General features: G+C 53.6%; 1 protein-coding gene and 1 pseudogene across 2 annotated transcripts; one reads left to right on the top strand and one right to left on the bottom strand.

Annotated features, from left to right (window-relative positions):
* Window positions 1-4598: 4598 nt before the first annotated feature.
* LOC308520024 (bone marrow stromal antigen 2-like) lies at window positions 4599-7223 on the bottom strand. Its single transcript, XM_081092448.1, has 5 exons — window positions 6837-7223; window positions 5746-5821; window positions 5386-5488; window positions 4982-5115; window positions 4599-4759 (listed from the first exon to the last, which is right to left on the bottom strand). The coding sequence occupies exons 1-4, from the start codon at window positions 7137-7139 to the stop codon at window positions 5001-5003; spliced, it is 597 nt and encodes a 198-aa protein (XP_080948574.1). The 5' UTR covers window positions 7140-7223; the 3' UTR covers window positions 4599-4759; window positions 4982-5000.
* A 5259-nt stretch (window positions 7224-12482) lies between these two features.
* LOC308520018 (RNA-binding protein with serine-rich domain 1-like) lies at window positions 12483-13600 on the top strand (annotated as a pseudogene). The gene has a single exon. The product of its transcript is annotated as an RNA-binding protein with serine-rich domain 1-like (transcript).
* The last annotated feature ends 483 nt before the right edge of the window (window positions 13601-14083 follow it).

The following is a 14083-nucleotide window of genomic DNA, read 5'->3' as shown; positions in this document are numbered from 1 at the left end:
CTATAGCTGCTGCGGGACCCGGAAACTCAAGTCCCCTGCCGCCTCTGCCTACTTTCCCAGTCGGTGCACACACGGGTCCGTAGGCTCTACCTTCCTTCTGTCCTTCCTCCTCCATTCTGCCCCTGGGAGGTTGCGGCTTTTAAACTCAACTGCCGATACCTCTCCCAAGCCCACCCAGGCCACCTCTCCCGCGCTCTCCCCTTCCATTACAGGCCTGCCTTAGTAACCCGTACCCCACGCAGTGCCCTCTGTAAGGTCTAACCGTCCGCCTTCCTCTGTGCGCTCTTCAGACCCTCTTAACCAGAAGCTTCCTTCTCCCCTAGAGCCCAAATCCTAAGAACGCCAGCTCCAAAACAGCCTCTTCCATTCCTGCGCCCATTCTACCCCTGCCATAGTCCCATTAGGAACTGAGGGCATAGTCTGAATCTATGCCCCCCACTCCCTAACCCGACCTTTAAGGTCTTTATTAGTCCTCAAACCCAGGTCCGAGATTGAGTGAAAAATGGCCTTGAAGGTTCTTAATGCCCTGGAGGAGCAGGCACAGTCAGAATGGGAGGCCTGCCTTCCACAGGAGGTGGACCTGCAGACACGCCTCAGTTGTGGCCCTGAGGCCAACGGCATCCGCCATGGCCCTAAGGGGGCTGTGCGCGGTGGGGGTGCAACGAAAGGAACGCCACCGGAGAATGCTTCAAATGCGGCAATGAAGGCCACTGGGCAATGCAGTGCCCCTGGCCCCGAGCTCCGACCAAGCCCTGCCCGGCGTGAGGTCAAAATGGTCACTGGAAGAGTGACTGCCCTGGAAAAGTGGCGGGCCCCTTGCGCCTCAGCGTGGGGGGACCACCCTTCCAGTCCAGGACCCACCTGCTGGCCATGTTGGAACTGGCTAAAGACTGAAGAAGCCCAGCCTCGATGACTCCAATCCCCTTGCTGAGCCTCGGGTCACAATGAAGGTAGTCGGTCACCTTCCCAGTTGACACGGGGGCTGCCTTCTCTGTCCTGCCCTCCTTTTTAGGGCCCCTTTATCCTTCCAAGATCTCGGACATGGGTACTGACGGCAAATCCACCTGCCCTCTGGCCACCGGACCCCTTCCCTGCCTCCTTGATGATAGCATGCCCCATGCCCCTGTTAGGACGAGACATCCTCACCATCCTAGTGGCCACTCTGCAGCTCACTCTGAGCCCTTCAGCTTCCCTGCTTCTCCCACTCCTGGCCCCCTCCCTTTACGGGGACACCGATCCTCCACTGCCATGCGTCCCGTCATGGGGCCCTGTTGTCCCAGACCACAGTCGCCTAGCTCTGTCTTCGCCTAGCTCAGTCTTCACCATGAACGCCTTTTCTCCTTCTCTCCGCCACAACTGTCCCCTCCTCTGAACTGAAAACTGCTCTGACCTCGCCCCATCCCCCTCCACCCTCCCCAAAGGAAAAAATGCGGCAGTTTTAAAATCCAAGCGGCTAGAGGCCTGGGAACAGGCTGCGCGACCTGCTCCCTCCCTCTCCCCTCCTTTTCTCCAGCCTCCAGGTCCCTGGCTTCCACTGCTCCTTCCATTTTCCTTTGGATATCAGGCTCCTTTTGATGATCTCTCAGCTCTGCTGTACTTTAACCTGGTGTCTGACTGGTTCCCAGCTGCCTCCCCCATCAGACTGGATGAACCCCTAAAAAGCAAAGCTCACATCTGCCTGGTCCCACTGCCCCAGCCTGGGGCCTGGCACACAGTTGGTTGGGCAGGACATGTGAGCTGAGAAAACACTGTGAACTAGAATCTCAGGGTCCTGACGCCCCACCCCTGGACCCGCCTCCCTTTGCTTCCACATGAAGAAGTCAGAGCCCAGAGAAGCCAAGTCTCAGGCAAGGATCACACAGCAGCCGCTGGTCACAGCCAGATTCCTGTGGGACTTGGAGCCCCTCCAGATCTGCAGGACATGAGTCCTGACGTCTCAGTCCCTGGCTCAGTTGGCCACAGCCAGGAGGGGAAGTGGGCAGTTTTAGGAAGGAGAAAAGTTAATAATTGGGCCATTGAACAGGTCAAATTCATCTTGTTGGGATTTGGGTGCAGCCACACTGTTTTGGAACATTCTGGTAGCCCCAGCTGGGAGTGGGAGTGGAGGAGCGGAGGTGGGAAGTGATGAGGTCATGTGGCCCCGTGGAAGGGTTTGCTTCCTGGAAATCATGGGAACATGCAGAAGTCAAGAGTTCAATCACCTGAGCAGCTGAGAGCCCTGAGCACTTGCAGAGACTTCTCTGGACCTGTTTCCTCATTTGCTAGATGAGGCTGGTGGGGAGTGACATGACTCAGTCATAGCAAAGGGGCCTGGGGGCACCCACTGAGCCCTCCTGCAGGCTGGGGACACAGAAGGGGGAGGGGCGCCCAGCCTGGCCCTCTCCAGCAGAGGTTCACACAGCATATGATTCTGACCCCCAGGGGACACTTGGTAATATCTGAAGGCAGTTCCTGTCACAACTGGGGGGGGGCGGGGGGGGGGGGCGGGTAGGACGGTCTGGCACCTGGTGGGTGGAGGCCAGGGATACCCTGACTTCCTACCCATACAGGGCAGCCCCCACCACAGAGAGCACACTCCAGCTCAAATGCCAACAGTGCAGAGGTTGAGAAATCCTGCCCTAGAGTGTCAGAGTGAGGCAGGAAGGAAATTGACAAGGTCCCTGCACAGAGAAATGGTCTGGGAGGGTGGGGAGTTGTTAGCAGAGGAAGGGAGGGGAGGGAAGGGCCAGGGGAGCCTGTGGCAGGGATGGTGTTTGGGGGTCCCTGGGTGGTTGACCGTCTCATCTGGGGACTGCGGGACCTGAGGGCAGTGCAGAACTTTGGGCAGACACAGGGGTCCTGTCCCCAGTGCCATGCACAGGAAGTTTCATGGACAATAGTCGGGATCCCAGGAGAAGTTGGAGGAAGTAAGATAAGAGAGAGGAAGGAATTAGGGGGCATGTGAGGATTCAGGAGAGCGGGTGCAGGGTCTCTCAGGATGCTGGCCCTCCATTTTGGAGAAGCAGACTCTCTGGAGGTGGGCTCTGCAGGATGAGTAAGAATTTGGGGGATGGAGGAGGGAGGTACAAATGCCTGCCCTGGGTGTGTATGCAGATCCAAGTCTGAATCCCAGCCCTACACTTTCTGCTTTTATTTTTTTTAATTGATTTTTCTTTTTATTGATTGATTTCAGAGAGAGAGGGAGGAAGGGAAACATCATTTTGTTGTCTCACTTATTCATGCTCTCATTGATTGACCCTTGTCTGTGCCTTTAATGAGGGTTGAACTGTGACCTTGGCACACCGAGAGGACACTGCCACCAACTGAGCTACCCAGCCAGGGCTGAACTGGTTTTTAGAGAGAGGGGAGAGAAGAGGGGACAGGACAGGGAAAGAGAGAAACATCTATGTGAGAGCAAAACACGGATTGGCTGAATCCTGCATGCCCCCTACCCGGGAAGGAGCCTGCAACCAGGCCTGTGCCTTGACCAGGAAATGAGCTGGCAGCCTTTTGGTGCTTGGGAAGATGCAAAACCCACTTAGCCACACCCACCGGGGCCAGCCCTGCACTTTCCATGGGAGGGGATGGGGATCCAGACAAGATGTCCTCCTCCTCACAGCCTCCGTTTCCATGGAAAGGGATGGGGAACAAGAGCCTCAGGAGCTGGGTGAGGAGATAAGACTAGAATGCTGAGCCCTAACCGGTTTGGCTCAGTGGATAGAGCGTCAGCCTGCGGACTAAAGGGACCCAGGTTCGATTCTGGTCAAGGGCATGTACCTTGGTTGCAGGCACATCCCCAGCGGGGGGCGTGCAGGAGGCAGCTGATCAATGTTTCTCTCTCATTGATGTTTCTAACTCTCTATCCTTCTCCCTTCTCCTCTGTAAAATATCAATAAAATATATTTAAAAAATAAAAAAATACTAGAATGCTAAGCACTGAGTGAGCACCGATGGGGGTGGGGAAGGGTGGACAGTCCTTTAGGGTGATCCATAAGAAAAGAGGGCTGGGTAGGGAGTGAGGTGGTTCCTGACCAAACCCTGTGGGCTTCTGGGAACATTCTGGAGCAAGGAGGCTGGTGTGGACATCACGGGGTCCCAGGTGCTTGGGACCGACACAGTGATCCTCCAGGAACTACAGAGTAAGTTCCTTCCCCCAAGAGGGGAGGCTTATTTTGTGAAACCCAAAGACCCCAGAAGAAGTTACCTTCCCGAAACCATGACAGCAAAGAACAGATGCCCCCTCCCACTTCATCACCTGCCCAGGTTGGAGGTGGGGAGGGTGCAACTTTGGGTCAACTTTGATGCTTCCCCACCTTTAAGGCTGCCCCATGAACTACCCCCTGCCACCTGGCCCCCGGCCTCCCCCTCACCTTCCCCTCCCCACAGCCATGTGCCCCTCAGAACTGGCCAGGTCAGGGAAACCCAGAGGGAAACAGGCGAGTCCAGGTTGTGGCCTGAGACAACAAGGCGGAGTCAGGGACAGATGGAGGTGACAGAACTCACCCAACCCCTTCATGAGCCTCACCCCACTCCTGCCTGGACCCCTCCCTCTGAAACCGACACAGATGGGTCTGGGTGCCTGTCACTCCTTGAATCAATTATTAAGCAGAGACAGATTTGAATTTTGGAACGTTTATTAGGATAGATTGCTAAACGATCTGGGACCAGGTTGTCATCTTTCCAAGATGACAGGAAACTCTCGGAAAAGGAGGCTGGACTGCATTCTGAGGTTAATCCCCATGTCCCTGGGCAAACAGCTCTCAGCCAGGTTAGAATGTGCCTAATTGGAAGGGAACAGTCAGGGTTAACAGATATGATTAATAGGAGAACATAGCTGGTCCTCACTGTCCTATTTCTGCCCCAACAGCTCCTCACTGCGATTCCTCTCCCTCCCTACAAAGACCCTGCTCCTCAGCGCCCAGCCCCCTCCCCGCAGGCAGGCCACCACCCCAGACCCTGACTGTTCCTAACTCCTCCCATCCCTCTCCAGCCCCCTCCTCACCTGCAGGCTTCCTGGGACCTCAGGCCAGCAGAGCCAGGAGGCTCAGGGGCAGGAGCACAGCAGCCACGGAGAGACTGAGGGTGATTCCGGAGTTGGGCGGACCCTTGGCAGAGACCAAGGCCTCATTCTCTTTCCTGAGGGGGAGATGGGGACACCTCAGGAGGCTGCCAGGTCTGGCTGCACTGGTGCTGGGCTGGAAGCCCCTCAAAATCTCTTCTCCTTCCCCACCAGGTCACTGGGCAGGGGAGTGGCCGGTGGCCACCCAGAGTTGGGTGACTGGAGGGACAAGGCTGGGGCTCCAACTCTGGCCCCAGGACAATGGGAATTTTCGGAGCCAAAGGGGATCCTAGGTCTTGGGGTTGGAAGAGGAAGGGGCGTGGCCTGGGGTGGGTGGGTGTCCTGACCTTAGTTGCTCCAGCTCCGCGGATTTCTCCTCCAGATCCGCGGATTTCTTCTCCAGATCCGCGGATTTCTCCTGCAGCGACTGATTCAATGTCTTGATCTCCTCTACGGAAGGACAGAGAGTGTGTGGGCACAGTAGCCACGCTGCTCACTGGCCCCAGCCCCGGACAGGACCCGCTTCTAGTCCACCATTGAGCGAGTGCACCTTGGAAGTCTGGCTTGCTCGCCTCTTCTACTTCCCCTGGCTTTGGTCCTGTCCTTCTCCGGGACCCCAATCCAGAGGCCCTCCCCTCCCTCCTCTTCAATACCTGACCGGCTCCTGCAAACTCCCTGACTGCAACCGGGGCCTGTGCTCTCCTCACCTTGAAGCTTCTGCACCAGCTCCTGTTGCTTGTGGCCCGCAGCCTTCTCCTCTTCCAGGGAAATCTTCAGGGTCTCCTGGGATGCCGGGAAGAGTAAGGGTGTTGCAAACTGGGGTTCTTGTTCCTGGTGGAGTTGGCTGCTGTCCCTGGGCCCTGACCCCCTGTCCAGGCCCTGGAGTCAGAGGGGCTCAGGCCCAAACCCCTTTCAGGATTCCTGCCAACCCTCTCTGAACCTGTCTCCACCCTGAAGAATGGCCACAGCCTCCTACCCTCCAGGGTGTTATCCTCTAAATGGGAGTTTCAAGTCCCCCCTCCCTAGGAATTTGGAGGCTCTCTTGGCCCAAAGCCTAGGAAAAATGTCCAGATCCCCTAGGCTATTGTCCAAGAAGAGTTAGGTGTCCCCTGAAACCAGAACACTGTGGTATTTCTGAACCCAAGTTAGATGTCCAGTGGGACTTTCAAGGACTCAAACATCAAGACCCCAGTTAAAATGCTGCCTCTCAGGGATGCAGTGGAAGTATCAAGAGCCCCTGCCTTGCCAGGGCCACATAGCTCAGTTGGTTAGATCTTCATCCCAATATGCCGAGGTTGTGGGATCTATTCCTGGTCAGGGCACATACTGAGAATCAACCAATGAATGCATCCATAAGTGGAACAACAATCAATGTTCTTCTTGTCTCTTCCTTCCTCTCTCTCTAAAACCAATAAATAAAAACTAGAAAAAAAGCCCCTGCCTTCTTCAGAGTCTGGTGGGCTCACCATCCCAACCCACAGAGGGGATTTCTGCTTCCCTAAGACTGTGCCCAGGGGGAGTTCCCAGCTGCCCTAGACCAATGTCCTGGAGTTTGCAGATTCATCCACATGCTACTGGGGATACTGAGGCCCCTTAGTGGGTGCTCTGGGGTCCCACACTGGCACCCCAGAGGGAGTTTAGAGCTCCCCAAAACCCTGGTGGGGAAATTCAGGCTCCCCATGCAGGGCCTAGGGGCAGTTTCAAGGTCTATCTTGATCTCGCCTAGGGGGTCCCCAAGCACCCAGACCCTGGGAGTCCCCCAAGAACAGGGCCCTCTCTAGGAGTAACAGTGACTTACCACAGTCTGGTTGCAAGTAGCAGCTTGGGCCTCAGTTCCCCGGGAGACTTCCTGGGCCTGGGTCAGCTCCTGCTCCAGGAGGTGGGTGATGTTTCGACACTCCTGCTCAGCTCGGAGGCCATCCTTGCAAGCTGGGCTATTGGCCTTGGCAGCCAAAACGCCTACTGCCACAGACAGACCGACCACCAGGAGGCCCAGCAGGATCCCCACAATCCCCTCCCGCACTGGCAGCTTACGGTCCCCCAGCTTCTTGGGGTACTCATCCATGGACACAGGGGGGTGGCAGTAAAAAGTGGGTGCCATCCAGAGGGATGCAGTGGAGCCTGGTTGGGAGTCCGGAAAGAAAGCTGGAACTTTCTACGTGCTGGAGCTGCCCCCTTATCAGCATGGGATCTATGCTGACCAATGAAAAGGTCCAAAACGGGGCATCTGCAGGAAGAGGACAGTTTAGCTTTCACTTTCATTTCCCAGAATGAGAATTATGAGCTTGGCCCTTCTGGGCTGGGTGCTGGACGTGAGCTCCTGTGGGAGAGGACACCCATCGTAAGTCCCTGCCCTTCTCCTGTGTTCCTGAAGGTGACAGCTGCAGTGACAGAAAGCCTAGGGCATGCCAGGCTTCTGTTCCTCTGAACTGTGACCTGAGAGGCAGAGCATCATTGGTCCAGTCCCCAGCTGGGGAAACTGAGGCTGAGAGGTGAGTGGTGGACTGGGAGTGGTCAGGGCCAGGGTCTCCCCTAAGAGGCTGGCTTTGGTGTCGCTGTCCGTAGTGACCCAGCAGGAGCTCCCGTAGCATCCCTGCTGCTGTGTCAGAGGGGACCCTGGGGGCCATGGAGGGTGTCGGAGGAGGAATACCCTTCTGCCTCGACCGATTAAAGCCACTCAGCGGCCACAGGACCAGGGTGGGAGGGTCTTGCTGAAGAGCCACCAAGGAGCTGTGCATCCCATGAGCAGGAGCCGCTCCCAGGACGCAGCCCTGGGGGAGAGGACTTCTCTGAGCTGTGCTGTGCCAGCCTCCAAACTTTAGGGCCACCTCGGGACCCGCACTGCGGGTCAGAGGCCAAGGCTGTGTGTGAACAGCCCTGCTGCCCTGTGGGACTCTGGGCAAGTAATGTCCCCTCTGCCTCAGTTTCCATGGAGCTGAAAAATGGGGGTGATGATAACAGTAACATTCTCGGGCCCCCTACATGTTGCACCCAAGGCAAGTGCCTTCCTCACCTCGCACTAGTCCTGGCTCTGCAAACAGAAAGCTGTGGGTTTTCCCTATAAATCGGTTTTGCCACCTTTCTTCTGGGTTTCGCTCAGGTTAAGGTCCAAGCACTTGAGACAAAGTCTGACTGGCAGGGAAGGGGTAGAATCTCAGGGGAAGTGATGAGAGTGAAGAGGCGGGTGTTGTGACCTTTGATGAGGAAGTTGAAGATGCTCCCATGCCATTGGACCCATTAATACCAGGAAGAGCAAAGCACAGTGTGGGGATGAAAAACACGTTTTCCTTCCACCGTTCTAAATTATTCTGGCTAGATTAATAATCAAATTAACACCTGAAAGGTTAACAGGAGCATACAGCCAGCTTTATTGCACTCGACATATTTATTACACATGACAGCTTTTTACATATTTATATTGTGCCATGAGAATCGCCAGGGCAGACTGGGCATTTGAGCACAGGTGCCACCCAGAGCTACAGAGAGGGGAGTTGTGGATTGGGACTTGAAAGGGGAGGAAGGCAATTCACATGGAATGGAGAACAGATGTTTGCTGGGCCAACTTGAACAATGGGACAGTGATCAGAGGGCCTTGCTAGTGTCCTCTCTGTCCTTCCCACCCAGTTCCTATTAAACTGCAGATGCCTGTGCTGAGCTCCCCTCCTGGAGCCGGTCCTCTTCTAGATCCCTTTCAGGCAGTTAGGGAGAAGGGCGGGGCTCTTCCTGAGGCTTTTGTTTCTTGAAAGGAACAGCTGAAACAGTCAGCATCTCCAAAGGCATATTTGGGGTGGTACCCTCTGCTCCCCTCCACAGTAACAACAACCCAGCCAACAGGGCTGCCCCAGATTCAGGGAATGTTTGTGATAATATACTCCCACCCAGCTTATATTTTTAAATATATTTTTTTTGATTTCAGAGAGGAAGGGAGAGGGAAAGAGACATAGAAACATCAATGGTGAATGAGAATCACTGATTGGCTGCCTCCTGCACATCCACTACTGGGGATGGAGCCCACAACATGGGCCTGTGCCCTTGACTGGAATCAAACCTGGGACCCTCCAGTTCGCAGACCAATGCTCTATGCCCAGCACCATACCAGCTAGGGCTGCAACCTAATTTATTGATATAGCAGCCAGCTTCCCGCAACGGCCAGGAAAAGTCTGCAGGTTGGTTCGTTCGTATATGAAATCTGTGGGGCAATGGCTTCTCTCTGACCTGCAGGAGGCAGAGAGAATGAGCAATGTTCCCACACACCCTGCCCTCTGGCAGCGCCTGCCTGTGCTCAGGGGGCTTCAGGCTCTACTCCCTTCTCGGTGGGATTATGTTATTGTGCAGGGAGGCTTTGCCCAGTGAGGGGCCTCCCTGGGCAGGTGGTGTAACAGAAGGAAAAGCTCTCTCTGATTCTATCTTATTTCTAGCCAGCATTTCTCCCATGGCCTTCAGGTCATGCCCTAGGTATGCTAATTATTAGAGAAATTCTGCTCAAAGCTTGAACTTTTGGCAAAGATTTGTGGGAGCCTCAAGACCTAATGAGATGAGCAGAGGTCGCTGGAGAACTGGGGGACAAAGAGAATCAGAGAGTTCTGTGCTCTTCCTTGGGTCCCTGTGGGAGCCCAGGTGTCACACACCTCTCGCCTGTTCTCCCTTCCCCTGACACAAAATAAGCCTGAATTCTGGGCTCTCCTGCGGTGGCTTTGTGGGAGCTTTAAGGCCCCTTCTTCTCCAGCTGGCGCCTTCTTGATCAGTAAACCTTTTCTTCCTCCAAGCTCTGATGTTTTGAATATTGGCTTTTTTTGAAGCATAGGGCCTAGGAACTTTGAATCGGTAACAGTGAGACTCTAGAAATCTATAGAGGGCGAACCACAAATTCTTAGGGAGCTGAAAATGCTACAAGCCATCTACAGCCCTATTTTTGAGGGCCCTGATTGGGGCCACATTCACTGCAGGAGTGAAAACCAAGATGCTCCTGTCTGCCCCAGCACCCGGGAAGGGACCCAGATATCCACTGTGAGCCCAGTCATGGGATGGGTCAGTTCTGAAGAAATGACTTGTAGCCGTATTCAAATTCACAGGAGCTTGAAGAGGAGAAACTTACATATGTGGGCAAAGCAGCTGCTTGCTTGCAGTGGTGGCAGCCGGGGAGAAACCCACACCTTCCCGGGACAGGATTCCCCCTCCCCTCCCCCCTTTTTAAAAAATCCTGTCATAGGAAGATATGCTTTTATAGGTTTTATTTATTCATTCATTTATTTTCATAGGTTTTTATTGATTTTTAGAGAGAGAGTAAGGGAGAAGGATAGAGAGATAGAAACATTGATGTCAGAGAAACATCGATTGGCTACCTCCAGCATGCCCCTACTGAGGATTAAGCCTGTAGCCCGGGCATATATCATGACGGGGAATCCAACCATGACCCCATGGTCATATTCTGATGCTCAACTATTGAGCCACACCATCAGCTGGGTGAAGTGTGTTTTTTTGTTTTTTTTTCTCACCAGAGGATATGTTTTCATTGATTTTTTTTTTTTTTGAGACAAGAGAGAGGAAGAGAGAGAAACATTTATCTCTTGTCTCTCATACATACCCGACTGTAGATAAAACCTTTTGTTGCACAGGATCATGCTCCAACCAACTGAACCACGACACCAGGGCAAGAATACGAGGTTTTGCCCTCGCTGGTTTGGTTCAGTTGTTAGAGTTTCAGCCTACAGACCAAAGGGTCTGTGGTTCAATTCCTGGTTAAGGACATGTACCTCAGTTGCAGGCTCAGTCCCTGGCCCTGCTCAGGGCGCTTGTGAGAGGCAATGAAGGGATGTGTTTGTCTCACATGGATGTTCTCTCTCTCTCTCTCTCTCTCTCTCTCTCTCTCTCTCTCTCTCTCTCTCTATCTCCCTCCCTCCCTCCCTCCCTTCCACTTTCTCTAAAAGGTGAGGATTTTAAAAATATACAAAGAATATGAGGTACTGCAGCTTTCACTCTCAAGCACCCCTGCGCTTTCCCGCCCTCTTCTTTCCACAGGGCCCTGTCCCTGAAGCCCGCTGGAGCCTTTCCCTATCTCCCTACCCCGGGCACCTATATCCTTGCTTTCTTTCTCCTAAGTCCCAAGGGCCCTTCTTTTGCTTCTGTAACTTGTTTCCTGAGCCCACACAGCCCAGCTGGCTCATTTCTTAGCTCACTTCTTTTACCTCTGCGACTTTCTAAATAAACTTATTATTATTATTATTATTTTAAATATATTTTATTGATTTTTTACAGAGAGGAAAGGAGAAGGAGAGGGATAGAGAGTTAGAAACATCAATGAGAGAGAAACATCGATTCAGCTGCTTCATATACACTCCCTACTGGGGATGTGCCCGCAAACAAGGTACATGCCCTTGACCGGAATTGAACCTGGGACCCTTCAGTCCACAGGCCAAGTCTCTATCCACTGAGCCAAACTGGTCAGGGCTAATCTTATTATTTTGAAAAAAAAACAAACACACACAAGAATATGAAGTTTTCCTCTCTTCAACATCAGAGAACAGGTCAGGCAATGATATCCTACAAAGTCCAACTCTGGAAGCATATCCAGCCCCTGTGTTGGCGAATCCCTCCTCCCGTTAGAGTGATCAAACCAGTGCTGAGGGGAAAGGCCCGCTGGGAACCAGGCAGTGTACACCCCTGTGAGGAGTGGTGGCTGTCACACAGTATAAATTACCCAGCGTGGAGGGCATGAGCACAGAGGAGGAACTCTCTGAGAACTGTGGAGGGGGAGCGAATGCCCTGCCCAGAGTGCTTTCCATGGCCTGGGGTGGCTTGTGTCTGGTAAGTGGGCGCATGGACCCTCCCACGCTCCAACTTCCCTTCCTCCTGCGGGAGACAGTGAGGCCGTCAGTCAGCGGACTGTGAGAGCTGGGAGCCTGGCCAGGTCCTCAGGGAAGAAGACAGCTTGCAGTGTTGGTCTTACACAGGCCGGCCCCTCCCCTGCATGGCCTGTGCTTCTGTTTTCTGTCCTCTGTGAGCCTGGTGTGGGGAAAGTCTGGGTGGAGGCAAAACAACAGCACGGGCCGGCCACCCCCAGTGCACCCCTCTGGGCCTGATGGGACTTAGCGGTTCAAATTGTAAGTCCTCATAAACCCATGTTTTTCACAGCCAGTCCTCTGGGCTATTTCTTTGGGAATCCAAGAGCAATACGCTGAGGTTGTCTGGGATCTCAGCACTTTTCGTAAAAAAGCTGGTTGGCTCATAGCAGGTGCCTATGGACTAACAAGAATTGAACAAGGTGAACTGAGCGTCGCCGACCTCAGCGGCTGAGGAGAGCGGGACGAAGTCGCGGTGGCGGGAAGATGCTGCACTTTGGCGTAAATTGCAATCGATTAGGGATCGTTTCTCTGACTCAAGTTAGAAGTGAGAGTTCAGATAAGTGAGGCCGCCATTGCTGCTTTGAACACCTCAGAAGGGGAGAATGGATTTATCAGGAGTGAAAAAGAAGAGCTTGCTAGGAGTCAAAGAAAATAATAAAAAGTCCAGCACTAGGGCTCCTTCTCCTTCCAAACGCAAAGACCGTTCTGATGAGAAGTCCAAGGATCGCTCTAAAGATAAAGGGGCCACCAAGGAGTCGAGTGAGAAGGATCGTGGCAGGGATAAAACTCGAAAGAGGCGCAGCGCTTCCAGTGGTAGCAGCAGCACCAGGTCTCGGTCCAGCTCTACCTCCAGCTCTGGCTCCAGTACTAGCACTGGCTCAAGCAGCGGCTCCAGCTCTTCATCAGCATCAAGCCGCTCAGGAAGTTCCAGCACATCCCGAAGCTCCAGTTCCAGCAGCTCCTCCGGCTCTCCGAGTCCTTCTCGGCGCAGACATGGCAACAGGCGGGTTCCCGATCCAAATCCAAACCACCCAAAAGAGATGAAAAGGAAAGGAAAAGGCGGAGCCCTTCCCCTAAACCCACCAAAGTCCACATTGGTAGGCTCACCAGGAATGTGACCAAGGACAAATTGATGGCCAGGAAATCACAGCCACTGCTGTGCTGGCCCCCTGGCCTAGGCCACCCCCCAGGCGATTCAGCCCTCCCAGGAGAATGCTACCACCACCTCCCATGTGGCGTCGGTCACCCCCACGAATGAGGAGAAGGTCACGCTCCCCACGGCGCAGGTCCCCCGTGCGTCGGGATCCCGTTCCCCCGGCCGCCGCCGCCACAGGAGCCGCTCCAGCTCCAATTCCTCCCGATAAGCAAACCGCCGAAACTCTGCCCCGAAACGTATATCCCATCCAACTCAGTTCTGTCACTTTTCTAGCTGAAGGACAGTCAGTAGGAAACAAATCCTCACCCAGGGGCAGGCTTCCACAGGAGCATCGAGATGTTTCCTCTGAAGGCCAAGTTTGGCTGCAGAAGTGTTGTTGATTTGGGGTTGTGCCTATGAGGATGCTCTCCAGTTTCATAGCTAGAAAGTTCCCGCATTCCCAGTCTCTGAGAGTCAGTAGCAGAGCCAACAGGAACAGAGCAGGGTTCCAGGTGGCAGTGCCGCCCCAGCCTGGGAGCACATTTCCATTCCATAGATGACCCAGGGCCCATCTAGTAGCCTGAGGATCCTTCAGGAAAGGGCATGCTTTTGTGCAGCTGCTGTTCCTATAAACCTGGCCGTGCTCCCCTGCTTGAGTTCTGACTCTAGAGAAACATCCCATGTTAGTTGCTGTAAATGGTTCTGTTTTCACATGTACTCATGTACATACATCCATGTGGCACATCTCCTTTTTCTCTGAAATTGGTAAGCAAATTGAGAGCTCTGCAAGGTCATCACAGACTTTCCCCCCCCTCCGTGGTGGTCTTTGGGGTTACTTTGGCAATGTGTACATTGCTATTTCGGCTATTATTGTACAGTCAGTACTATGAATTTTCTGTTTTGAAATTTTTTTGTAACTTTGTAGCATTTTAGATAATGTGTTTATACTTTGTTGTGTAGAGTAAAAGAATTGTGTTGAATAAATCTAGGATTAGAATGCAAAAAAAAAAAAAAAAAAAAAAGAATTGAACAAGGTGATGCCTCCCCCATCCATGTGGCTCTGCCCAA

Source organism: Myotis nattereri, assembly GCF_964212035.1.
Source record: "Myotis nattereri genome assembly, chromosome: 5".
Classification (NCBI taxonomy): Eukaryota; Metazoa; Chordata; class Mammalia; order Chiroptera; family Vespertilionidae; genus Myotis; species Myotis nattereri.
Note: the sequence above shows the minus strand (reverse complement) of the source record. Positions and strands in the feature narration are given on the sequence as shown.